This window comes from Geotrypetes seraphini, chromosome 3, assembly GCF_902459505.1.
Source record: "Geotrypetes seraphini chromosome 3, aGeoSer1.1, whole genome shotgun sequence".
In the NCBI taxonomy this organism is placed as follows: Eukaryota; Metazoa; Chordata; class Amphibia; order Gymnophiona; family Dermophiidae; genus Geotrypetes; species Geotrypetes seraphini.
Window position 1 is genome coordinate 56,275,006 of NC_047086.1, and position 27,086 is coordinate 56,302,091.

The 27,086-nt window shown below is 47.3% G+C and overlaps 1 protein-coding gene across 3 annotated transcripts in view; it reads left to right on the forward strand.

Annotated features, from left to right (window-relative positions):
* Positions 1-27,086, forward strand: part of LMBRD1 (LMBR1 domain containing 1) — a 275,187-nt gene that overhangs the window by 241,624 nt on the left and 6,477 nt on the right. For all 3 annotated transcript variants that reach the window (XM_033937922.1, XM_033937923.1, XM_033937921.1), the window contains one exon: positions 21,326-21,417. In XM_033937922.1, the coding sequence (XP_033793813.1) occupies positions 21,326-21,417 (92 nt within the window). The remainder of the gene's footprint in view (positions 1-21,325; positions 21,418-27,086) is intronic.

The following is a 27,086-nucleotide window of genomic DNA, read 5'->3' on the forward strand; positions in this document are numbered from 1 at the left end:
CATACGGGGGCTTGTAAATGTTCATCCTCCTCTGAAACCTCCTCCTGTAGTTTGGGATCTCAATGTGGTTTTGGCTCAGCTGATGAAGCCTCCTTTTGAGCCTATTGACAAATCTCATCTTAAGTTTCTCACTTGGAAGGTGATCTTTTTACTTGCGCTCACGTCCGCTCGTCGGATTAGTGAGCTGCAGGCTTTGGTTGCGGACCCACCTTTTACTGTGTTCCATCATGACAAGGTGGTTCTTCGCACCCATCCTAAATTTTTGCCAAAGGTTGTGTCTGATTTCCACCTCAATCAGTCCATTGTTCTTCCGGTGTTCTTTCCGAAGCCCCACTCGCATCCTGGCGAGGTGGCGCTTCACACGCTTGACTGTAAGAGGGCGTTGGCTTTTTATCTTCAATGCACTCAGTCTCATCGGAAGGTTCCTCAATTATTTTTGTCCTTCGACCCTAATCGGTTGTGACGTCCGGTTTCCAAGCGCACCTTGTCCAACTGGTTGGCTGCTTGTATTTCTTTTTGCTACGCTCAGGCTGGTCTCGCGCTGCATGGTCGGGTCACGGGACATAAAGTCCGAGCGATGGCAGCTTCTGTCGCTTTCCTCCGGTCTACTCCAGTGCGGTGGAGGACATCTGCAAGGCTGCCACTTGGTCTTCAGTTCATACTTTCACCTCCCACTACTGTCTGGATACGTTGTCCAGAAGTGACGACCGGTTTGGCCAGTCGGTTTTGCGTAATCTATTTTCCTAAATTGCCATCCTCCCACCTGCCCTTTTTTGGTTGGCTTGGAGGTCACCCACATGTGAGAATATGCTGCCTGTACCGTAACAGGTGTTATCCAGGGACAGCAGGCAGATATTCTCACAACCCGCCCTCCTCCCCGGGGATGGCTTCTTTGCTGGCTATGGAACTGAGGACCACGAGGTGGGGATGCGCCCTCTAGTGGGCAAGAAGGCATGCACATGCGTGGTGCAGCATAGCAAACTTGAAACTTCAATCAAGTTTGCTTGAAAAGCTGTCCGCGCTGGGGCTCCGTAGATGACGTCACCCACATGTGAGAATATCTGCCTGCTGTCCCTGGATAACACCTGTTACGGTAAGTAACTGTGCTTTCTGTCCCCGTGAGTTTTTTCCCTGTCCCATTCCTGTAAGTTCTGTCTTAACTGTACAAGCCTCGAACACTTCTGATTTTAAAGTGTTTGAGGTTTGTGGAGATGAGGACAGAGCTTGCAGGAATGAGGCAGGGACAGGAAAAGAACTCATGGGAAAGGACAGGAAAATGAGTTCCCACGGGGATGGGAAAAAAATTTGTCCCTGTGTCATTCTCCATCTCAGAGGTAGAATGGACCTCAGTTGAGCTAAATTTAATTCTATATGTTCCTTTTGTAAAACCTGACAATTGGATACAATAATAGAGGAAACAATTTGCATACCCTTTATTTTGAAGGTCTGATTTAAATTGACCACCAGTGTACTTGGTTAATAGGGAAGAAAGAAAAGTACATAGAAAATAAGTATGGCCATATTGGGTCAGTCAAAAGATTGTCAGGTCCAGAACCCTGTTTTCAACAATGGCTAATCCAGGTCACAACTGTCAGCCAGGATTGCAAAAAGTAGCAAAATTGCAAGCTACATATTAGTCTTCTGTACCTTGTTATTATCCTATATACTCGAATATAAACTGAGATTTTGGGGCCAAAAAAGGCCCAGAAATGGGGGTCTCAGTTTATATCTGAGTCACCTTCCAATTATGGTGCTTTTTTCCTCTCCTCCCCATCCGATGAGCAATGCTGTTATCTTCCACCACCCCTTCCCTCGATGACTGGCACTGCTATCTTCCACCCTCCCCCGATGACCGGCACTGCATCTTGTCACACCTGTGCCCTCAAAGAGCGTGGCGGGCAGTCAGGTAGTGACACGTTGCTCCAATCTGACGTGGCCCCCCTAGAACTAGGGGGGCCTTTCAGGATTTTTACCCCTAGGCAACAGCCTAGAATTGCTCTTTCAATGGTCCTCTAAAGAATACTATTTAGTCAGAATGGCCTTAATGAAAAATATAAACTTTATTTGGCCATTGGCCTCCAAAATCATAGTCCATAACAGGTTTCAATGTGAACAAGAAACTATAACCAAAATAAAAAGTTCCACAAAACAAACTTAACTCTGCTGCCAGCTCTGGACTTTGGTAGGCAAATTATATACTCTTCACCAGAGTCTTAAGGTTAAGCATACATTATGCAGGAAAAATAATACAATCCTTTAGCTTAAATGCTTCACTGTTGTACAACAGCTGAAATAAGCAGCTCCCTATTCCTGAGCTGAAGGAGGGGAGTTTATGGCAGTAATTAATGAGCCAGCACTGCTGGGCTGCTGGTACAGGTATCCATGGGAAAGAGACAGAATCATTTATACTTCTGGGAAGCAGGTTCCTTAGCAAGACACACAGACAGTTTTATATCATTCAGAGAAAACATAGCAGTTTTACACTCAGAGATTCTCAATATGTTGCTGAGAAGCAGGCAGGCTAAATGCAATTAACAGGTTGCTATAGTAACCACTATCAGCTGGGGTTCTCACACGGAGATCTGTTAACAGTGAATCAGAGAAACAAACAGGCTGAGTTTCCTGCTCAGCGTTTGGTTTAATTTAGTCACTGTTTTATACAGTGAAGGATACTGTCCCTTTGCTTAAAGCATAGAGGAAAAATGCAGAAAACTTTTACAGTCTAAAATTAACCTCTCTGGTAGCCCACACAGTCTGCTTACCAGAGTTAAAAAAACAGCCATGGAAAACATCCAATAGGCTCACGTTTGGTTCAAGCCACTTCCATTTGTTCTGGCCAAATCTCAGCTGTAGCATTGCTGTCTTCCCATATCATATCTTCACTCAGCTTTGAGGAACAGACTCCTGAAGAAAAGTTTATTTCACCTTGCTCCTCTCTCATTTCCCAGTCAGGGCTGCCTGCCTGGTCTGGGGTAAGCTCAGTCCCATTCTCAGCTTCCTGTCTCTCCTCCTGTCCTGCTGGTGCAGCCAGTGGCGTACCAAGGGGGGGGCGGGAGGGGCGGTCCGCCCCGGGTGCCAGCCCTGAAGGGGTGCTCCCAGCCTTGCCGTTCAGTCCCCCCACACCCCCGAAGGACCGATCGCCCCACTGACCTTCCTGCACCACCTGTGAAGCAGCAAGCAGCAGGATCACGAGGTCAGCTATCCCTGCGCTGCTTCCTGCGCCGCGGTCCTGCCCCTCCTCTGACGTCAGAGGAGGGGCAGGACCGCGGCGCAGGAAGCAGCGCAGGGATAGCTGACCTCGTGATCCTGCTGCTTGCTGCTTCACAGGTGGTGCAGGAAGGTCAGTGGGGCGATCGGTCCTTCGGGGGTGGTGGGGACTGAACGGCAAGGCCGGGAGCATAGGTAGTGCTGCTTCATAGGTGGTGCGGGGAGGCCAGGGGGGCGAGCGGTCCTTCAGGGTGGGGTGGGTGGGCAGGCAGGCAGGCATTCAAGGGGGAGGGGGGTGACAGGCAGGCAGGCCTTCAAGGGGGGGGACAGGCATTCGGGGGGGTGTGCAGACCTTCAAGGGGGGGCAGGCAGGCCTTCAAGGGGGGACAGGTCTACAAGGGGGTGGGCAGGCCTACAAGGGGGTGGGACAGGCCTTCAGGGGGGGTGCAGGCCTTCAGGGGGGGTGCAGGACTTCAAGGGGGGTGCAGGCCTTCAAGGGGGGGACAGGCCTTCAAGGGGGGGACAGGCAGGCAGGCCTACAAGGGGGGGACAGGCCTACAAGGGGGTGGGACAGGCCTTCAGGGGGGTGCAGGCCTTTGGGGGGGTGTGCAGACCTTCAAGGGGGGGACAGGCCTTCAAGGGGGGACAGGCAGGCAGGTCTTCAAGGTGGGGGGACAGGCCTACAAGGGGGAGGGACAGGCCTTCAAGGGGGGGACAGGCCTACAAGGGGGTGGGACAGGCCTTCAAGGGGGGTGCAGGCCTTCAAGGGGGGACAGGCAGACCTTTAAGGGGGGACAGGCCTTTGGGGGGGACCCTGGTTTAGAAGTACACGGAGGGAAGGGGGTGTTCAAAGAGACGTGCATATGCCAAACTTTGGGGATGGGATGAAGAAATAATGGGTCTGAAAATAGAGGAGAGGGAGAGAAATAATGGACCATGAGATTTAGGGAGGGAAGGAACTGAAAGGGAGAGAAATTGGACACAAGGGATGGTGTGGAGGAGGGATAGAGATACTGGATAGGAGGGTAATTGGGAAAAGAAAGGAAGAGATGGTGGACTCTGGGGTGGTGGGGAAGGAGGGAGAGATGCCAGATGAAAGGGTAGTTAAGAAAAGATGGATCTGTGGAGGGAGATGAAAAAAAGGAAAGATACCAGACTTCCTGGGGAGGGAAGGGAAATGGAAAGGGAGGACAGAGTTGGCAGATGGATGGTTAGCACGCAGAAAGAAGAAAGAAGGAGACCCTGGCAAGCAAGTTATCAGAAGAAAACCAGAGCCTTGGACCAACAAGATTTGAAATATAACCAGACAACAAAAGGTAGAAAAATTAATTTTATTTTCTGTTTTGTGATTATAATATGTCAGATTTGAAATGTGTATCCTGCCAGAGCTGGTGTTGGACTGCAAACGTGAGCTAGGATTTAACAGAGAGAGGAAAAGTCCTTTTTGTTTCTTTATTTTATTTACACCACAGCGCCAGTGTGGTTAGGAGAAGCCAAAGGGGGTGAAAAAGCTATAAAACCCACCAGGAGTTTTGAAAAAAATCACCCAACTGGGCAGGAAAATCGAATTGAAAAACCAATTCAATAGGCTGAATCGAATCGAAATTTTTTTTCCTGAATCTGGCAGCATTAGTTTGCGCTACTGTCTTAGACTTTAGGACCTGGGATTGGGGAGAGATGGCATCCTCAGTACTTTATAATGCAAGTGAAACGAGGATTTGGTCAGACTTTTGAAGGGTCTGCAGAAAAAAAATATTGTATAGGCCGGGGACATGAAACAGCAGGAAATGGGAACTTTTCTTCCTTCTATTTTTGTGAATGGAAAGGCTGAGGATGTCAGAGAGTTCAGTTAAAATATGTGCTTTATAAGAAAATATAATAATGTGTTTTATAAAGTTTATAGCATAGCTGGCCTACCCAGTGAGGTGTTTCTAGTGGTGGTGGTGGCAGCGTGTCAATGTGTTGAGAGGAAGAGGTGGTCTGGGAAATTCTGCTGAGCAAACTCTGGGCCCATTTCCACCCCCCAGTTAGTCCACTCCACTCAATTGGTTCACACACTGAGTGGGTCTTTGGGTGTTGTGTTGGGATCTCTTCCAGTGGTTTATCAGTATCTCCTTCTGGTCCAAGGAAGGAAACTTTGTTATCCTTAGCATTGACCTACAGAATATGTTTGTAACAGCGCTGCTTGTGTGGCATTAGGCTATGTAGTGATCGAAAGAAAAAAACAGACCTTTGCACATTTTTGCACTATATGGTGGGTGTATGAGGAGATTCACATTTCCTGCATAGCTAAGTCCATGTGAAGTTACCTTGTGCTGTATTTGACATCTAGCAAGGTCTCTGTTTGAAAGGAAAGATCTCAACTTAAAAATGAAGTGGCCAGAAGTTATGGTAAAAGCAGATAGTGTAGCTGGTTTTAAGAAAGATTTGGACAAATTCCTGGAGGAAAAGTCCATAATCTGTTATTAAGACATGGGGGAAGTGTCTGCTTGCCCTGGATCGGTAGCATGGAATGTTGCTACTCTTTGGGTTTTGACCAGGTATTAGTATCCTGGATTGGCTACCATGAGAATGGGCTACTGGGCATGATGGACCATTGGTCTGACCCAGTTAGGCTATTCTTATGTTATGTTCTCATCTGTAGGGGCCTTTGTTTTCACTTCTTATTTTAATGTATTTTTTTTCTGGGAACTTATCAGTGTTTTTTATAATGGGAACAAAAATGGAAGAGAATTAATGTGTGTGGGATGAGGGGGTAACTAATTTCTTCAGCTAAATAATTCAATCCACTTCAAACAGACATAGGAGAACTCACGCACCATTCACACACCCCCCAACCAAAAACGTCAAAAGAAAAAAACTGTTCGACAACCTCCTAGCCATTCGAGCTGCAACACTCGACCCCCAACTCTACAACCAATTGACATCGACCACAGACTGCAAAACCTTCAAAAAGAAATAAAAACCCTTCTATTCAAAAAACACATAAAACCGAACTAACACAATCAGAACTGTCCCAAGCATCACCTGCAACTACTCCATATGTACTTCTGATGTCATGACAATTCAGACATAATTTATGTTATGTTATGTTTGGAATATAAGAAAATTTTCACTGCCTGTTTCTATTCTGACCATTTATTCCATTTCATGGTCATTACAAAAAATATTTTTTTACATGGGGGGGGGTGTCAAAAAATGATGGGCCCCGGGTGCCACATACCCTAGGTACGCCACTGGGTGCAGCCCATAGGAATGCTCACGATCTTCTTCCCTGCAGGGGCCAGCAGCCTTCACAGTTGGCTGCTCTCGCCAGCGTTGGGCCTTCCTCTCTGCTAGTCCTGCCTGCTTCTTGTTGTGAAGGCAGGACCCAGCAGAGAAGAAGGTCTGATGCTGCCAAGAGCAGCCAGCTGTAAAGACTGCTACTGCTAATGGGGAGGGGGAACAGAGAGAAGAGGAACGGGGGCACATGGATGAAGGGGAGAGGAAGGAGATGGTGGCACATGGATGGAGGGAAGGGGAATAGATGGTGAGATGAAAGCAGAAAAATGGAAGAAAACTGAGCATGAAAATCAGTGTCAAAGAAGGATGAAGAAAATGTATATGTTGGTTTTATATTTTGGACTGTTCAGGAAGAAATTCATTTCTTTTTAGTTTTCTTGTGATGTACTGTGTGCAGAGTCTGGCATATTAGTGTTTCCTTTGTGTACACTAATACTTTTAGTTTGTGGGCTTGCATTTGAAAAGGTGAGGGTTTTTTCTGTTTTCTGCATGTGTGACTGAGCCCAGGTGTTCTGGTGGGGACAGAAATCCAGAAACTTTGGTTGGTATTGAGGCCCCAAGTCGGAAAATATCTGTCAGCTCTTCTTCAGCTTTTTTGGACTTAAAACAGCCCCAACTGAAAAATTAGTGATTACTTATGGCATGATCCCTGACAAATGACACTCATGTACCAAGATTTCTAACCTCTGTTTATATTCGAGTCAACCTTTTTGCCTCCTTTTTTACAGTTTATATTCGGATCGGTTTATATACGGTAAATGTTATGTGCTTTGTTTGCTAACTGTTATGTATGTTACCATGTAACCCATTCTGAGCTCCTTGGGGAGAATGGGACATAAATTGGATTAATTAATTAAATAAATAAATATTCTTTAGCACTCTCCAGACCAGTAGAGGTTAACTTTACGAGTGGGTATATATCTGATCATGACCAGCAGGTGGAGACTGAAAACAAAACTTTGGGACAGTATATCCTAGCCCCTCCTCTCTATTTCCCTCAGTCTTCTTTCAGTCTCCAGCAGGTGTGAGTGATCTGTGCCCATCTCCCTTGGTAGGGCTGTTGGAATTTGTTTAGGGGTTTATTGTCCCTGTTTTTGGCCGGACGGAGCTTGGTCGGGCCCTGTTTGGGGGTCCGTCCGACCTCGGGGGTGTCAAACCCGGCGGGTCTCGAGCGGGGTCCCTCCCCCCACTTCCTCCACCTCCCCACATTTTTTTAGAGGAGCCTCAGCAGTAAGCCTTGCCCCCTAAGTCAAGCAAGGCATATTGCTTCGAGAGCCTGTGGAGTCTGTTCTGTAAAAAAAAAAAAAAAAAAAAAATCCTGAGGTAGTGCTGGTCTGAAGGGTTGTTTCCCTTTAAGAAAACTGTATTTTAATGTATTTTTTCATGTAACCGGCACTTTTTTATAGCTAGGTCGCGTATGGAGCAATTGTGCCCTTCTCCGGGGGAGTAGGACACAATTGAGTCCAGCCGCGAGGCACTCGCGGCCGGCCTGAACTCGGCGGTTTGGGTCGGTGAGGTGGTGGAGCTCCGTCGGCAGCGGCTGCAGGCGCCCAGAGCTCCCCGCCGATGGTGCCTCGCGAGTCGTCTTGGAGCAGTGGGGAAGCCCGGTCTTCCACAACCGCCCACGGTGGGATTCCCCGAAGGATTCCCTCTCAGCTGATTTTTTGACAGCTGATGCCGACTTGCCTGTCTTAGCGGCTGAGACTGTTCAGTCTTCTCTGCCACTACAGGCCATGGAGGGAGCATTTTTGGCGGGAACTTCGCCATTTTCTTTGTCTGGCCCCTCCATTTTGTCTGCAACCTCAGGTGACCTTCCCCCTGTATGGCGAACACAGGGGCAGGTTTCAGCATGGACCCCTGCTGGGGCAGGGAGTCCCAGGGGTTTTTTGCCCCCAATTTATTTTCTTTCTTTGTGCGGACTTTTGGGGGTCCCACGTGCACCTGGGGGGTTTCGGGGGGGGGTTCCCTCCGTGCCCCCTATGGCTTTGCCTCCCTCTTTTCGTTTGGCGTCCCCTCTTCCTCCTCCCTCATCCAAGCGCCCGCGGGGGGGCTTGGATTGCGAATTGGTGGGCGGAGGAGCGTGTTGGCCTGGTTGAGGACCTGGCTGCTTTGGCGGGCTTCCAGGATCCTCTAGAGGGGACGCCCGTTGGCAGCGGGGCGGCGGGTTTCCCGTCTTCCAGAGCAGATGCGTCCGTGGTGCGCTTTTTATTCAGAGGGATGAGCTTTTAGACCTGTGTAGCAGGTCTCCTTGGTGCTGCATTTTTGCAGTGGCGCCACCGGAGACCCCGCGTATGGGGGCCCCTCTGCTTAAGGGGGTCTGTCCTGTTTCCCGCTCTTTTCCTGTGCGTCAGGATTTGCGGGATTTTGTGTTGGCGCAGTGGCCTATGGGCGCAGTTTCGTTTGGTGTGCACCTTGGCTCTTGGGTATCCCGTCCCGGAGGGAGATAGGGCTACCTTAATTTCGCCAATGGGGAACGCGGTGGTCTCGGCACTTCCTAAGCGGCATACCGTGCCTGTTATGGACGGTTCTGCTCTTAGGGTCTCGGAGGAGCGTGCGTTAGAGACACTTCTTAAGTATGATTTTGATGTCTCTGCCTTTGGGGTCCAGGCGGCTATTTGTGGGGAGCTAGTCGCTCGCGCCGTGTTTCGGTGGGCTGAGCGTGTCCTGGATCGGGAGTCTGATGACTGGTCTCTAGTGGATCAGGAGGTAGCGAAGATTGCGATGGCTGCCTCGTTCCTCTCAGATGCTCTTTATGACTTGGTGCGGATTTCGGCTAAGTCTATGGCGTGGCCGCGCGGCGTATTTTGTGGCTGCGCGCTTGGGCGGCGGATTCTGCGTCCAAAGCTTAGTTTACTAAAGTTCCCTTTAGGGGGTCTTTTTGTTTGGAGAGGAATTAGATGAGTTGATTCAGACTCTGACGGACTCGAAGGTGCCCCGTCTGCCTGAGGACCGTGCCCGCCCTGCGTCTCGGTGTGGGGCTGCCCGGGGGCGTTTGCGGGAATTTCGCAAGTATCGCCCGGGGCGTGGGGCTGCTTCTTTCCCGGCTCAGGGTTTTTCCCGGGGTCGGTTCTTCCAGCGCATGCAGCCCTTTCGGGGGGCCCGTCGGGGGGCAGGGAATCCCTCCGCCGGTTCCCCCGCTTCCCGTCCTGCGCAATGACTCCTTGCCGGCGCCCCCTTTGGTTCCGGTGGGGGCCCGGCTGCGCAAATTTTTCCCCAAATGGGCCGAGATCACGTCCGATCAGTGGGTCCTTGAGGTGGTGCGGGACGGTTATGCTCTGGAGTTCACCCGCTCTCTGCCGGACCTTTTCCTCGCTTCTCCATGTCAGACTCCATGGAAGACGCAGGCTTTTCGTCAGACCCTTCAGCGTTTGCTAGATCTCGAGGCAGTGGTGCCGGTGCCCCCTACGGAGTGGGGCACCGGCAGGTACTCCATTTACTTTGTGGTGGCCATAAAGGAGGGGACCTTTCGGCCCATCCTGGATTTGAAAGGGGTCAACAGAGCTCTCAAGATTCCGTCTTTCCGCATGGAAACGCTGCGGTCGGTCATTCTGGCGGTTCAGCCGGGGGAGTTTCTTACGTCTCTCGATCTGACGGAGGCCTACTTGCAGGTTCCAATTCGGGCCTCTCATCAGCGCTTCCTTCGCTTTGCGATCTTGGGGCGGCACTTTCAGTTCTGTGCGCTTCCCTTTGGTCTGGCCACGGCTCCTCGGACGTTCACCAAGGTAATGGTGGTCGTCGCGGCAGCCTTGCGGTCGGTGGGCATCCTGGTTCACCCCTACCTGGACGACTGGTTGATTTGGGCAAAGTCGTTGCAGGAGAGCTCCCGGGTTACGGCTCGGGTGGTGGAGTTTCTCCGGTCGCTGGGCTGGGTGGTCAACCTTTCCAAGAGTCGGTTGGTCCCGGCTCAGCGTCTGGAGTGCCTTGGGGTTATGTTCGACACCTCCTTGGGGAAGGTCTTCCTTCCAGAGGCCCGGGTGAGCAAATTGCAATCTCAGATTCGCCTGCTTTTGGCGTCCCGGGGTCCTCGGGCGCGAGATTTCCTCCAAGTCCTGGGGTCAATGGCGGCGTCCCTGGACGTGGTGAGGTGGGCGCGGGCCCACATGTGTCCTCTTCAGTATGCTCTGCTCCGGAGGTGGTCTCCCCGGAGGCAAGATTTGGATGTTCCGGTTCCCCTGCGAGGCTTGGCGCGCTGCAGTCTGCGCTGGTGGCTCCGGACCCCTCACCTGGTTCAGGGGGTGGTTCTGGATCTCCCGCAGTGGACGGTGCTCCTTACGGATGCGAGTCTCCTCGGTTGGGGGGCTCAGTTTATGGGCCACTCAGCTCGGGGCACCTGGTCCGCGGAGGAGGCCTCCTGGTCGATCAACGTGTTGGAGACCAGAGCGGTCAGGCTGGCGCTGTTAGCTTTCCACTCCCTTTTGCTGGGCAAGTCGGTCAGAGTCCTGTCGGACAATGCCACGGCGGTGGCTTATGTCAATCGTCAGGGGGGCACCAAGAGCACTCCTGTGGCGCAGGAGGCGGCTCGGCTCATGGTTTGGGCGGAGTCCCATCTTCTGGACCTCTCGGCTTCTCATATAGCCGGGGTAGAAAATGTTCAGGCAGACTTCCTCAGTCGTCACTTCCTGGATCCAGGAGAGTGGTTTCTCGGCGCCGGAGCGTTTCGGTTGATAGTGCAGGCTTGGGGGCAGCCCCTGATGGACCTGATGGCCACGAGTGGCAACGCCAAAGTGCCCCGCTTCTTCAGTCGGCGCAGGGACAGTCTGGCCGAGGGTCTGGATGCTCTGGTCCAGCCGTGGCCAATGGAGGGGCTCCTGTATGTGTTCCCTCCTTGGCCGCTGGTGGGCAGAGTACTTCTTCGCATTGTTCGCCATCCGGAGCTGGTGGTTCTGGTGGCTCCGGATTGGCCTCGGCGTCCGTGGTATGCGGATTTGGTGAGGCATCTGGTGGCGGATCCTCTTCCTCTGCCTCTCTTGGACGACCTTCTGATGCAGGGTCCCATTCCCATGTTCGACCCGTCTCCCTTCTGTCTTACGGCGTGGCTCTTGAAAGGGGTCGCCTAAGCAGGAAGGGTTATTCAGGCAAGGTAATTTCTTCACTCTTGGGGTCCCGTAGGCTTTCTACCTCTCGGGCTTATGTGCAGGTTTGGCGTCTCTTTGAGGGATGGTGCCGGGCGCGGGGAGTGGTCTCTTTTCGCGCTTCCCTGCCTCACATTCTAGAATTCTTGCAGAATGGCCTGGATAGAGGCCTGGCTTGGTCTTCTCTCCGGGTGCATCTTGCGGCCCTGTCGGCTTTTCGAGGGTTGGTGTCAGGTCAGCGTTTGTCGGCCCTTCCTGATGTGATTCGGTTTTTGCGGGTGGCCAAGTTGCTTCGGCCTCCCATTCGGCCCTCGGTTCCCTCTTGGGATCTCAATCTGGTTCTCTCGGTTCTGGTGCGTCCGCCTTTTGAGCCTTTGGATGGCTGTTCTTTGAAGGACCTTACTTTGAAGGCGGTCTTTTTGGTGGCCATTACGTCTGCTAGGCGTGTTTCTGAGCTGCAGGCGTTCTCTTGTAGGGCTCCCTTCTTGGAGTTTTCTAGGGAGCGGGTCGTCTTGCGGCCTGTTCCTTCCTTTCTGCCGAAAGTAGTGTCTTCTTTTCATGTCAATCAATCGGTGGTCCTCCCGGTCTTGAGAAATCGGGAGGGCTCGTCTGAGCAACGGCAGCTGCGCAAGTTGGATGTCGGTCGGGTTCTCCGCTCTTATGTGCAGCGGACTCGGGAATTCCGGAAATCCGATCATCTCTTTGTCCTTCTGGCGGGTCCTCGTCGGGGGGCTGGCGCTTCTAAGGCTATTATTGCGCGCTGGATCAAGGAGGCGATTGCTTCCGCTTATCTTCTGAAACAGAAGCCTGTTCCGGAGTTTCTCAAGGCTCATTCCACTCGGGGTCAGGCGGCTTCTTGGGCTGAGTCGTCGCTCGTGCCTCCAGTGGATATTTGTAAGGCTGCGGTTTGGTCCTCCTTGCATTCCTTTGTTCGACATTATCGGGTAGATGTTCAGGCGCGTCGGGACGCGGTGTTCGGTGAGCGTGTTCTGGTATCGGCCCTTCGGGGGTCCCGCCCGTAAGAGGGACTGCTTTGGTACGTCCCACTCGTAAAGTTAACCTCTACTGGTCTGGAGAGTGCTAAAGAAGGAGAAATTAGGTTCTTACCTGCTAATTTACTTTCTTTTAGCTTCTCCAGACCAGTAGAGGTCCCCACCCTGTCTGTTGTTGTTGTTGTTGGGGCTGTTGCGCGGGCAGTTTTTGGTTTTTGCTGCGGGTTCTAGTATTTTTCTAGGGCCGGGGAGAATTGAAGAACAGCGGCTGTGGCTCGGCTGGCTTAGCTGGCGAGCTGTGGGGACATTCTTCCTTCGGGAATTTCTCCTCTGCATTTTCCAACAGCATTTTGGGTATGTTATTTGTTACTCCTTTCGGAGTATTGTTTTTTCTCTCTGTTTTTTTCCAGTTCTTGGTTCTGCTTGGCTATTCGGCAGACTGAGGGAAATAGAGAGGAGGGGCTAGGATATACTGTCCCAAAGTTTTGTTTTCAGTCTCCACCTGCTGGTCATGATCAGATATATACCCACTCGTAAAGTTAACCTCTACTGGTCTGGAGAAGCTAAAAGAAAGTAAATTAGCAGGTAAGAACCTAATTTCTCCTTCCCAGCTTTACCGTAATGTTTAAGGGTTTTTCCCTCCAGGAATTTGTCCAAACTTAAAACTAGTTGCACTACTTTTTTACCACACAATAACATAGGATTATATATTTCAGAAAGCTATAAAATAGCATGTGATTGTTTTTAGAAAAAACTAAGTTAAAACATTATCAGGGTCATTAGTGTGCTGTTTTTAGAACAATGCTTCTCAACCCTCTCCTGAAGGCTCACTTAACCATTTGGGTTTCAGGATTACTTCAGTAAATATACATAAAGTGGAGACCTGTATACCTATTTGTTCTGGTAATTCAGAAAACCCAACAGACTAATGGCCTTATTTACAAAGCCGCACTAGCAGCTGCGCTGAGCTAACGGCCCCGAAGCCCATAGAGATTTAAAGGGCTTCGGGGCTGTTGCCGCGCGGCTTTGTAAAAGAGGCCGTAAGTGTGCCTCTGGGAAAGGATTAACAATTTATGCATGTACTTTTGTTTCCATTTAACAGAGAATTTTGAAAATGCTTATATTTACACCTGCTGTATCTGCAGCTTGAGTTTTATGGCAGAAAATATATTTATATGTTTATATAACACAATACAGAGAACATATCCAAGATAGATGCTACTTATTTTCAGAAATATTTCAGATGAATACTGATTTCATACTTTTAACTCTGTATATATTTATTTTGTTTGCTGACATATACAGTGGAACCTTGGTTTACGAGCATAATTCGTTCCAGAAGCATGCTCGTAAACCAAATTGCTCGTATATCAAAGCAAGTTTCCCCATAGGAAGTAAGGGAAACTGCTTTGATTGGTTCCACCTCCTCCCCCCCCTCCACGAGGCTACCGGCGCTGCTCCATTCTCCACCCTCTTGAGGAATCCAACGCTGTTCCAAACCCCTCCCCGCGATCCAGCTTCTCCCCCCCCCCTGTGAACCAGCATCCTCCCCGCTCGCGTTGTCCCCCCTCCACCGCGATCCTACTTTCCCCCCTCCCGAGCAGTCAATGACACCCTTTACCCGACTTGGCACCAGTGCCGGTGCCCAAAGATCCTCCCTCTTCTGGCGCGGCTGGGCAGTGCATCGGAGATCCTCCTTCTTCTGGGCTGGACTGGCTTTGAGCATTTGCGCATGCTCAAAACCTTCTGGTCTCGCTCTCTCCGAGATTGAGAGCGAGACCAGAAAGCTTTGAGCATGCGCAAATGCTCAAAGCCAGTCCAGCCCAGCCCAGCCCAGCCCAGAAGAAGGAGGATCTCCAACGCACCGCCCAGCCCAGGCCGCACCAGAAGAGGGAGGATCTTCGGGCACCGGCACTGGTGCCAAGTCGAGTAAAGGGTGTCATTGACTGCTCGGGGGTGGGGGGAAGTAGGATCGCGGTGGAGGGGGGGCAATGCGAGCGGGGGGGGATGCTGGATCACTGGGGGGATGCCGGATCACCGGGGGGGGGGGGGGGCACTCGTACAGCGAGGCAAGCTCGGTTTACGAGGCACCAAGTTTGCAAATGTTTTGCTCGTCTTGCAAAACACTCGCAAACTGGTGCACTCGTAAACCGAGGTACCACTGTATTTTATTTAGTTAATACACTGCCATTTGGGTCAGACTGTCCTAGTGGTGTATACAATCAGCATTAAAAATGTAATAAAACACTTAAAATTCAGGACAGGATGATGATAAAAGGATAGAAAGACGCATAAAACAACCTAAAATATCCACAAACACAGAGCAACTAGCTGAGATAGAAACATGATGGCAGATAAAGGCTAAGGCCCATTCAGTCTGCCCATTCGTCATAACCATTATCTCTTCCTCTCTCTAAGAGATCCCACGTGCCTATCCCAGGCTTTCCTGAATTCAGACACAGGCTCTGTTTCCACCACCTCTTCCGGGAGACTGTTCCTGCATATATAGTACCATCCTTTCTGTAAAAAAAAAAAGTATTTCCTTAGATTACTCCTGAGTCTATCACCTTTTAACTTCATCCTATGCCTTCTCATTCCAGAGCTTCCTTTCAAATGAAAGAGGCTCAACTCATGCGCATTTACATCACGTAGGTATTTAAACGTGTCTATCATATCTCCACTCTCCCACCTTTCCTCCAAAGTATACAGATTGAGATCTTTAAGTCTGTCCCCATATGCCTTATGAAGAAGTAGCCTTCCTCTTGACTAACTCCATCCTTTTTCTATCTTTTTGAAGGTGCAGCCTCCAGAATTGTACATAATATTCTAAATGAGGTTTCACCAAAGTCTTATACAGAGGCATCAATACAGTACTCCCCCAAAATTCATGGGGGTTCCGTTCCAGGATCACCCGTGAATTTCAAAAAACCTCAAATGCGGTTTAGGAGTGGATCGGAGGCAGGAGAGGGCTGCAGGGGCGGCGGCGGGTGCTGAAAATTGGGTGTGGGATCATTCTTAGTACTTTCTAACCGCCTCTTCCGGGAACTAAAGTCAGGCTATCTGGCGCGTCAAAGCAGCTCCTGATTGGTGTAGCCTGACTTTAGTTCTCAGAAGAGGCGGTCAGAAAATTCCACGAGTGACTGAGTCCGCGATTCGCGAACCACGAATTCACATGGGTTTACTGTACCTGCTCTTTCTTACTGGCCATGCCTCTCCCTATTCACCCTAGCATCCTTCTAACTTTTCAACCACCTGCTCTTCTGTCGTACACATAAGTTCTTCATCCCCTAAACTGTACCGTTTTTGCAGCCCAAATACATGACCTTGCATTTCTTATCATTAAATTTTAGTTGCCAAATTTCAGACCATTCTTCAAGCTTTGCTAGATCTTTCTTTATGTTAATCACACCATCTGGAGTGTCTACACTATTGCAGGTTTTAGTATCATCCGCAAAGAGACAAATCTTACCTGACAGCCCTTCAGCAATATTGTTTATAAAAATGTTAACAAGAACAGGCCCAAGAACAGAACCTTGAGGCACATCACTGGTAATAGCTCTTTCTCAGAGCGATCTAAATCAAAATAATAATAATAATGCTGTATGTCCTGTTTGTCTGTCCAAATTAGATTGTAAGTTCTTCAGAGCAGGAACCGTCTATTACATGTCAAATGTACAGCACTATAGAAATGATAAATAGTTGTAGTAGAAGTATCATGAAAAATGTCCTGCCTACCAGCCAGACATGTTTACCATAAAAAAGAAGACCTCAACTGAAAAGGTGAAATATTGTGTACAATGCTCACACCTTTCACACTTTGATCTTGCTCAACAACCATCAAAAGTCTTCTCCCTAGACACTGAGAGGGCTTTTGAGATATGGTTTAGTGGTTCCATTTTCTCGGTGTCCCTAAATGGTTTGATTGTGGTGTTGTGTTCTGTAATTGAATATCATTATTATACAAGGATGTTTCAAAAAGTAGTAGTGAATTGAATATTTTGAGATATATAATGCAATTAGAGATACAAATTATATGTCCTTTTTCTACATAATCACCCTCATTTTCAACACACTTTTCACCGTTGCACCAAGAATGCACTGTTTCTTTGACCTCATCATCGCTTTCAAATTTTCGTCCTCTCAAAGTGTCCTTCAAGGATTCAAACACATGATAATGAGAGGAAGCAAAACAAGGGCTGTACGGAGCATGCTTCAAGATCTAAAAGCTCAAGCTCCGAATGGTGTCAAAAGTTGAAATGGCTGTATGAGGATGTGTGTTACTATGAAGAAAAAAAACGGTTCATACTCTTCGTGCGTGGGACTTTAGTGCGCCAACATTGCAGCGCAGACAAATCGGCGCAAGACCCCAGTGCGCCGCCTAAAAAGTTACTTTTAAAGAGCTCCGACATGGGGTGTGAGTGGGGACCCCCTCCAGTTTACTTCATACTCTTCACGCTGCCGTTGGGGGGGTTGGGGAGTAGGAACTCTCCATTATAGAGTAAACTTAACTTTTTCCTGATTTTTTAGGAAAAAGTTGTTTTCTCTATAATGGGGGGGGGGTTCCCCCACCCCCGTCAGAGCTCTTTAAAAGTAACTTTTTAGGCGGCGCGCTGGGGTCTTGCACCAAATTATCTGCTGCAATGTCGGCGCATGGAAGTCTCGCGCGCTTTTGTCCCATCACCAAAAAATCACCTTTAGATAAAAGTTCTCTGCGACGGCTCCATATTTTTGGCTTCAGCTCCTCCAATTTGAAAATTCCACACTTTTTGTTGACATGGTTCAATCAAAGATCTGAAACAATGTCAAAACATAGTATTATTTCTTCAAATTGGAATTTTATAAAGTAAAATGCCATGATGGAGACTAAGTTGAGAAATATAACAGTTTTTTTAAAAAATATTTGTTTAACTTGGTTTGAAAAGTTTGCTAAAAAAAAAAAACCACCTTCATACATTCCAGAGTGATGATAGAATTGAAAAATGAACTATTAGTAATTTATCTTTAAAATTCAGCATGGTACCGGAAGACTAAAGAGTGGCCAATGTAATGTTGATTTTAAAAAAGGGTTCCGGAGGTAATGCAGGAAATTATAGACCAGTGAGTCTGACGTTGTTGCCAGGCAAAATGGTAGAGATTATTATAAAGAACAAAATAACAGAACATGTATGAGGGTGGTTTTAAAAGTTTGGTAAAAAAGCAAGTTGAACGACGCAGTCTCTGTCAAGAGCTATATACAGTACTCCCCTGAAATTCATGGGGGTTCCATTCCAGGAACACCTACGAATTTCAAAAAACCATGAATGCAGTTTAGGAGCTGATCGAAGGCAGGAGAGGACAGCTAAGGCACTGGTGGGTGCTGAAAATCATTCTCAGTATTCCAGGAAGAGGCGGTCAGAAAATACTATAAATTACTGAATCCACTATTTGCGAACTGCTATCCCACTATTTGCAATCTGATTGTAAATTGTGGTGCCACTTTAGTCACATAATACTTTTATTAGTATATCTGTTTTATGTTCTTTTCATTTTATACATTAAGGCCCGAATTCTAAAAATGGCACCATAAGGCAGCAGTAGGCACCCTACTGCCACCTAACTTAATTGCTTTAATTGGTTTTAATCAGCGCAGTAATTGACCGCACCATTAAAAAACTATCAAAACTTTAAAAAAAAAAAAGCAAGCACTACAGTCTCATCTAAACATGGCGCCTAACGGCATCTAAGGTCAAAATAGGTGTGGTTAGAGGCGGAGATGACCTTAGGCCCTGTTAGCTGCAATTCCCAGTCAAACTTAGGTGCCAGTAATATAGGTCTTTCAAACCCTGGCCTATATTATCAGCGCCTAAGACTTTCTGAAAATTCACCTAAATTTAAGAGCATATGGATGTCTCAAAATGTCCAAATGGGCAAACTGTGTGCTTGAAATGTCCAAATATTGATTTTGCAGAGGTAGGAAAGGGATGTCCAATACTGCAGTATATCCAAATAGCAAGGGGGCATGTTGTGGGTTGAGCCCAAAATCAGGATTTCAGCAGTGGTTGCTGTCCCTCTCTCTCTCCCTTGATAGTGAAACTGAAAGGAGGTACCAGGCTCTTTGACAGCTTCAGGTGTTATAGGCATTTTTTGCAAAGCAAAAAGCATGTTTGAGGAGTAGCCTAGTGGTTAGTGCAGTGGACTTTAAGGGACCCAGGTTCAAATCCAATTTTAACTCTGCTTTTTTTTTTTTTTTTTAGATCCCTCTAGAAACAGAAAAGTACAGAGTGTACCTAAATATATAGGGTTATCAAAATTCCTCTTTAAAAAAAGAGGACACATTTCCTTTCCCTCTTCCACCCCCAACCCCACCCCCACCTCCACATGCACTTCGTGTCTCCTTCCCCGAGCTCCGGGCCGTGTTCAGAGAGCCTCTGCGCATTCAAGGACATCATGCTCTTGCACACATGTGATGTCATCATGTCAATATCCATGCATGCACAGAGGTCCTCCAGATGCGGCCCTGAGCTCAAGGTCTTAGAAAGCCTGGACAAACTACCAAGAAATATCTTCCTACTTGGGGCCATGACATCAATAATGTTTCCTTCATAGGCTGAGGAAAGTGAGATCGTACTTTCATCATTCTCACTTCGTCATCCTTGTTCAATCCACCATCCTCTCTAGACTGGATTATTGCAACTCCATCTATTTAAGCCTAACATAGACTTCAGCTAATCCAGAACGCCGCGGCCAAGCTTATTTTCACTAAAGGCAAGTTCGACCACGTCTCCCCACTCCTGTCCAAACTTCACTGGCTCCCAGTTCACTCCAGAGTCCTCTTTAAATGTGCCTGTTTAGCTTTCAAGATCCTACATGACATCCTCCCTCCCGTTATCCCACTCTTCTGGAACTCCTCTAACCCTAATTCCACTAGATCCTCCCAAAAAACTATCATTCCCCTCTGCAAAAGGTATATCCCACATAGGAAAACTAGGAACATCCCTCCCCTTTAGAACCACAGAACTCTGGAACAACCTCACATCCCCGCTCAGAATTTCAAGCTCCCTCCAATCCTTCTGCAAACACCTGAAAACTTGGCTCTTTTCAAAAATCTAACACCTCCCGCTCTTTGGTACCCTGACCTTCTTTATCTTCCTAGCTCCTTTCCTATAACCCTTCATTGTAGCTCCTTTTCAACCTAACCCTGTAAACCGTGCCGAGCATTACGCTTGTGGAGATGGTGCGGTATACAAACCTAAGGTTTAGTTTAGTTTAGTTTAGTTTCCTCAATCTTCTAGGGAGATATAATTAAAATATGTGATGAAGTAACAATATCCCACTGTTATCACAGCTCTATTAATAATTAATTATAAACTATAAGTAAAGTGCTCAGACCCTTCAACCAAAATTGTTTAGTGATGTCACTAAACTGTGGCTGCCATTTGGATCATCATTGCCTTTACTGCCCCAATGCCTTCCCTCATTTATCACACTGATATCACCAAGTGGAATATAACAAAAGAAAGACAAGAACAAACTTATCTTAGATGATGTTGGGAAGGCTAGATGAAATCACTTTTGGCAGCCATAGACTGAAGCTTGTGAAAGTGCGAGTGCTCATAAGTGAATGCAGCAAGTGCCATTTGAATAAAATGGCCCCTCGACTCAAGTTTCGCACTCTTCCTCAGGAGAGGTCACTGTCAAATAATTACAGAAAATATACTAAATACCCATATACTCCTAATATTACCATCACTAATAAATTCCTTCGAGTGGCAGTAAACGGTACTTTCTCTGTACTAATACTGATTGTGACTCCAGCGGTGTCATATGTTGTATAGTTTGTCCTTGTGGCCAATATTATATCGGCCACACAATTAGAAAGATCAAGATCCGGCTCACTGAACATTTAAGTAATATTAGGAGGAGCCAGATTACGGCACCCCTGGTGTCACATTGGTTGGATAAAGAGCATTCCATTGATTCTCTCGAGTAAACGGTTCTTTTCCATGCTACATATCTTTTCGGGAGATTTGTCAAAATTTTTATCTCTAAAGGAACACAGGTTCATTTTTAAGTGGCAAATTTTATCCCCTCTGGGATTAAACGCAGAAATAAATTGGTTTCAGTTATGATTTTTTGATCAGAGCCCAGGTTTATCCGATTTTATTTTTTTTTATTTTTTTTTTATTTTATTTCATTTTATTTCACAGCATTTCCTCAGTTTACAGTATTTTATTTCTTTAGTTTTTGGTTTAGTGGTATATTTATTTTTCTTCTTTCTTTCTTCTTTTTTCTGTTTTCCTGTTTTGGATGTCGTAATTTCCGGCAGCCCATTAGAGAGAGTATTAAAGAGGATGAGGCATTAACAGGCGTTCATATGCAGCTCAGTCTTTCTTGTCCTCCGAGTTTGAAACTGCCAAGATTAGGTATGTGAGTTGTTGAATTATAATTTGATTTATGTTCAATTTAGAATGAGTAGGGAATTTATTAGTAATGGTAATATTAAGAGTATATGTGCATTTAGAATATTTTCTGTATTTATTTGACAGTGACCCCTCCTGAGGAAGAGTGCCTAACTCTCAAAGGGCTCTTTTTAGAAAGCTGCGCTAGAAGTTTCTACTGCGAGCCGGTGAGGTAAACACTTCGATGCTCATAGAATTCTGCCAGCCTGCGGTAGAAACCTCTACCACAGCTTTGAAAAAGAAGCTAAAGTTAGGAGTAAAATCTTTTGAATATCAATCTCATTCTCTCTTTCACTGTGGCTGTTCCCTAGCAATTCTTTACTTTCTCTTTCAGATCAGTGCACTATAACTCGGACATATCTTTTCCTTCATAAATTTTGGTTCTTCAGCGCTGCATATTATTTTGGTAACTGGATGTTTATTGTGGTAAGTACTTTTTATTTAAAGATATTCTTACACAGTTATTTTGGGTCAATAGAGATCATTTTTCAAGTGTTATGAACTTATATTTAACTTTCAAATAAAGCAATTCTATGTGTTTGACTAGCCAGGGATTTAAATAATATAGTTGTGCAGATGAGATAACATTGGTAATACCTGTCCTTATCCCAGGACAAGCAGGCAGCATATTCTCACATGTGGGTGACGTCATCCACGAAGCCCTGGTACGGACATCTGCTAAAGCACTCTTGCACTTTAGAAACTTTAGAAAGTTTGCGACTGACCGCACTAGCCTTTCTGCTCGCACATTTCTTTAACTTTTTCTTCTATTTTCCGTCTAATTTCTTTTTTTTAATAGACAAAAAAACAAACACTTAATTTCTCTCTCTCTTTTTGCAGCAAGTTTTTCTTACAGCAGGACCTGCGTTTTCGCCTCAGCCTTCAACTTTTGATTTGGCTAAGGCAGTTTTCCCTTCCATGTCCGTCCACTGACTGGCTTTAAAAAGTGTGGCAGCTGCCAGCGCACTATTTTGTTAACAGACCCGCACAAGTGGTGCATCCAGTGCCTTGGCTCCGACCATAGTGTAGAGTCTTGCCGAAGCAATCTATCAAAGCCGCCTTATTCAATAAAGATTACTGTTCGGTACCATGGAAGGCTTACAGGTACCATCGACGACGTCGAAAGCATCACCATCGTCTGAGGTACCTGCTTCCATGTCGGTGTTGCAGACCATCGCACCATCAGGTGAGCCAGTTAAGAAGTCATCAGCTTACCAGAGAATGTGTCAGGCCACTAAGGTATCAAGTGTAGTCGTATCGGCCAAACAGAGGCCATTGATGCGGCTCGCTTCAACTTCAAGGGGTGCATATTCATCCATATATCCTCTCCAGAGCGAGCTTCAGCACCATTGATTCCGGCATCCAAGCCACAGGTGTCAGTGCAAGTTTTTAAAGAGAAACTCAATGCTGTCTTTCATTTGGAGTTCAGGAACATGTTCCAACTAGTTACCCCCATGTCGGCTCCTTCGGTACCGGCCCAGCCTGGGCATTGCTCCATGCAAAATTCAAGTACTACCACTGCGTCATTGGTACTGCGTCATTCTTGGCACCGATCATCATCATCATTGAGCCATGCCTCCAGACATCATTCTTCAAGGCACCGTTCTCCTTCTCCGAAGCATCGCTCTTCAAGGTGTGACAATCCTGCATCCCCGATGCTTGTCACAGAGAGATATAGGAGGATTTACAAATCCCGATGCAGAAGGGCTGACCAAGTCAGGGTCCAGGGGAGCAGGTCAGCTAACTATTCTGTGGACTATGATGAAGAAAGGAAGTCAGACGAGAAAAGCTGTAACTTCCCTGATGCTGTCTTAAAGTCAGGCAGGAAAGGTCTGCCTTGCTGCTATCCAGTGCCTAGGATACAGAGAGCAGATCAGCAGGGTGCCCTGAGAACAAGTCAAGCAAAGGGAAGGAAACTCTCCCCCCTACAGCTACAGGGGAGTGGTTTCTTCCCACAAGTTAAACCGAGGCTCTGTAGAGAGCTAAGGGGTGGACGGAGGAAGGAACCAGGGAAGTCTGTGAGACAGGAGCGGTGCAGAGGCAAGGAGCCCAGTGGGAGGCTGGGCTGGCCGGGAAGCAGCCAGTGCCATTGGCAAAGTCTGATTGGGACATGAAAGAGGAACAGGTTAGAAACCTTCCTTTAGAATCATGTATGCCTGAGCCCATGATGGTAGAAGAGAGTTATATTCCGTGTGAATCCCAGCATGAGCAGATGGAGATTTCCTAAAGAACGGTGAGTGCAGAGAGAAAGTTTCTTTTGCCTATCGTTTCTCTGCTGTCAGGCTGGTAATTGTATTTCACAGTTTGCTCTGATAATTAGCTAACAGCTGGGAGCATGCATAGAGGTTTGGAAATATGATACCAGAGTAATACAGCCTAGGTTGGTACAAAACATCTAAGCTCTTGTGCTTTACACAAACGTACACTCAGCACAAAAACTTGGCAGTTTGCAAACCTCCAACTTCTGCCATAACTGGGGAAAAGTTATGGCAGAAGTTGGAGGTTTGCAAACTGCCAAGTTTTTGTGCTGAGTGTACGTTTGTGTAAAGCACAAGAGCTTAGATGTTTTGTACCAACCTAGGCTGTATTACTCTGGTATCATATTTCCAAACCTCTGTGCATGCTCCCAGCTGTTAACTAATTATCAGAGCAAACTGTGAAATACAATTAACCCTGTGTGCCTTAGAAGCTAGAGGAAGCTTACTAGAAAGACTGCTCCGTTTAGCCTGCTTGTTACCTGCAGTGCAAACTTAAGGAAACAGATTTCAATATAGCTATTTTCAGCAGGACTTTTCAAGCTGAAGGAACTTTGGACTTTGAGAGCAGTAAGCCTACTTAATGAACAGACTCTGGTGAAGAGAAGTGCTAGAACTGTGTTATATTTGAAAGCCCAGAGCAGTGTAAATTATGTTTTGATTTTGAAGAATCTTTTCCCTTTGTGCAAAATTCATGCCACCGGTGAAACCAGGATTATGTGGTAGTGGTGAGGCCAGTGGCCTAATAAAGTCTACAACTTTCAATGAAACCATTCTGACTACTGACTTGTCTGTAAAAAGCACACACCGGCTGTTCTATGGAGTGACCTAGGAGGATCCAGTCTGAAAGGTGGCCCTACTTCAAAGGGGCTCACACCAGGGTGTCAGTGGTGTGTCACTGCCGGGCTAACAGAACCGCTCGGCCCGAGCCTAGGTGGTGACAAAGGCAATGTTCTCCTTCTCCGAAGCATCGCTCTTCAAGGCACCGTTCTCCTTCTCCGAAGCATCACTTTTCAAGGCACATAAGAACATAAGCATTGCCTCTGCCGGGTCAGACCAGGGGTCCATCGTGCCCGGCAGTCCGCTTCCGCGTCCCTCCAGGTCCATGACCTGAAAGTGTTCCCTACCTAACCTAAAATGTCCATACCCTATTTGCTCAGTGTCCTGTAAGTAAACCTCTATCTGTACCCTGTTATTCCCTTCGCTTCCAGGAAGTCATCCAGTCCCTTTTTGAACCCCAGAATTGTACTCTGGCTTATCACCTCTCCGGGAAGCGCGTTCCAGGTGGCTACCACCCGAAGCATCGCTCTTCAAGGCACCGTTCTCCTTTTCCATGACATCAGCCTTAGAAGCGTCATTCTTCTCCAAGGCTGCATTCAAGTAAATCTGGCAAATACTCTTCCAAGTCAAGGCATATCTCTCCCTAGCATTCAGACAAGCGCAAGAAGTCTGCCTCACCTACTCCATCGGATCAGTATCAAGCCAAGCGCCGGTATCGTTCTCCCTCAATTCCTGTGGATTCGGACCTTCGTCTTGATTCTACTCAAGATGTCTCCTTCTACTACAGAGGCTTACGATTCTCAGGTAAAACACTCTCACTCTCAGGTAAAACACTCTCACGTGCCACTTCTCACAGAGAGCCATCTCCTTCTGAGCCAGTCTCCTTTACTCACTTTATCAGACATAAGAACATAAGAATTGCCACTGCTGGGTCAGACCAGCAGACCATCATGCCCAGCAGTCCGCTCCCGCGGTGGCCCTTAGGTCAAAGACTATTGCCTTAACAGACTAGCCTTACCTGCGTAACATAGAAACATAGAAACATAGAATATGACGGCAGAAAAGGGCTGTAGCCCATCAAGTCTGCCCACGCTAATGACCCACCCCCAGACTTCACCCGGCTAGAGATCCCACATACATATCCCATTTCTTTTTTAAATCGAGTACGCTGCTGGCGTTAATCACCTGCAATGGAAGTTCATTCCAATGATCGACTACCCTTTCGATGAAGAAATACTTCCTGGTGTCGCCATGAAATTGCCCACCTTTGATTTTCAGCGGATGACCTCTTATGGTTGAAGGTCCTTTAAGAAAGAATATATTGTCTTCCACCTCGATGCGGCCCGTGATATATTAAAAGTCTCAATCATGTCCCCCCTCTCTCTACGTTCCTCGAGCGAGTATAGTTGCAGTTTATTCAGTCTTTCCTCATATGGGAGGTTCTTCCCGAGACCATCCTGGTGGTAATTCGCTGAACCAACTCGATTCTCCGCACATCTTTTTGATAATGTGGTCTCCAGAATTGAACACAATATTCAAGATGAGGTCTCACCATGGATCTGTACAGGGGCATTATAACTTTGGGCCTCCGGCTGACGAAACCTCTACGGATGCATCCCACCATTTGTCTAGCCTTGGATGCAGCTTTCTCCACCTGCTTGGCAGTTTTCATGTCTTCACTAATGATTACTCCCAAATCACGTTCTGCCCTAGTCCTAGCTAAGGTCTCACCATTCAGAGTGTAAGTTCTACATGGGTTTTTGCTGCCAAGGTGCATGACCTTACATTTTTTGGCATTAAAGCACATCTGCCAAGTCGAGGACCAATGTTCCAATAAGAGCAGGTCCTGCTCCATACTGTCGGGTAAGGTGCTGTTATCTACTATGTTGCATAGTTTGGCGTCGTCAGCGAATAGTATTATTTTACCTTGAAGCCCTTGAGTCAGGTCTCTTATGTATATGTTGAAAAGGATCGGTCCCAAGACCGATCCCTGTGGCACTCCACTGGTCACCTCCGATGTATTGGAGGGGTACCATTAACCACCACCCTCTGGATTCTACCGCTTAACCAGTCATTGACCCATGTCGTCAATATCACTCCCAATCCCATCGAAATCATCTTGCTCAACAATCTGCGGTGCGGGACACTATCAAAAGCTTTGCTGAAGTCCAAGTACACGACGTCTAGAGACTTCCCCATATCCAGTTTCCTTGTAACCCAGTCAAAGAAGCTGATCAGATTGGATTGACAGGACCTTCCCTTTGTGAATCCATGCTGCTGGGGATCCTGTAGATTCTCCTCGGTCAGGATCGTATCTAATTCTTGTTTAATAAGTCTTTCCATGAGTTTGCTCACTATTGAGGTGAGACTGACCGGTCTGTAATTCGCAGCTTCCGTTCTGCAACCTTTTTTGTGCAATGGAATGACGTTAGCTGTTTTCCAGTCCATGGGGACTTTTCCGGTACTTAGGGAAAGATTGAACAGCACGGATAGCGGTTCCGCCAGGACATCACACAACTCCCTAAGAATCCTGGGGTGTAGATTGTCCGGTCCCATGGCTTTGTTCACCTTGAGTTTTGATAGTTTGCCATGGACGCTGCTGGGTGTAAACTTGAAGTTTTGAAACGGGTCTTCCGAGGTTTGCCTTGCTTGCAGTTGTGGACCGGTCCCCGGCGCCTCACAAGTAAAGACTGAGCAAAAGTATTCATTTAGTAGTTTGGCTTTATCAGAATCCGTTTCTGCATAGGTCCCGTCTGTTTTCCTGAGACGTACTATCCCATCTGTGTTTCGTTTCCTGTCGCTAATGTATCTGAAGAAGGATTTATCCCCTTTTTTAATGTTTTTCGCTAGTTGTTCTTCTGTTTGAATCTTGGCCTCTCTGACTGCTGCTTTGACTGCTTTAGACCTGGTCAGATAGTCTTCTTTTGTCACCCTGTTTCCTGTATGCTTGTAGGAAATAAAAGCTTTTTTTTTTTTCCTTGACAAGATCCGAGATCTCTGCAGAGAACCACTGGGGCTTGTTCTTCCTCCGTCGTTTGCTTACTGTTTTTATATAGCGGT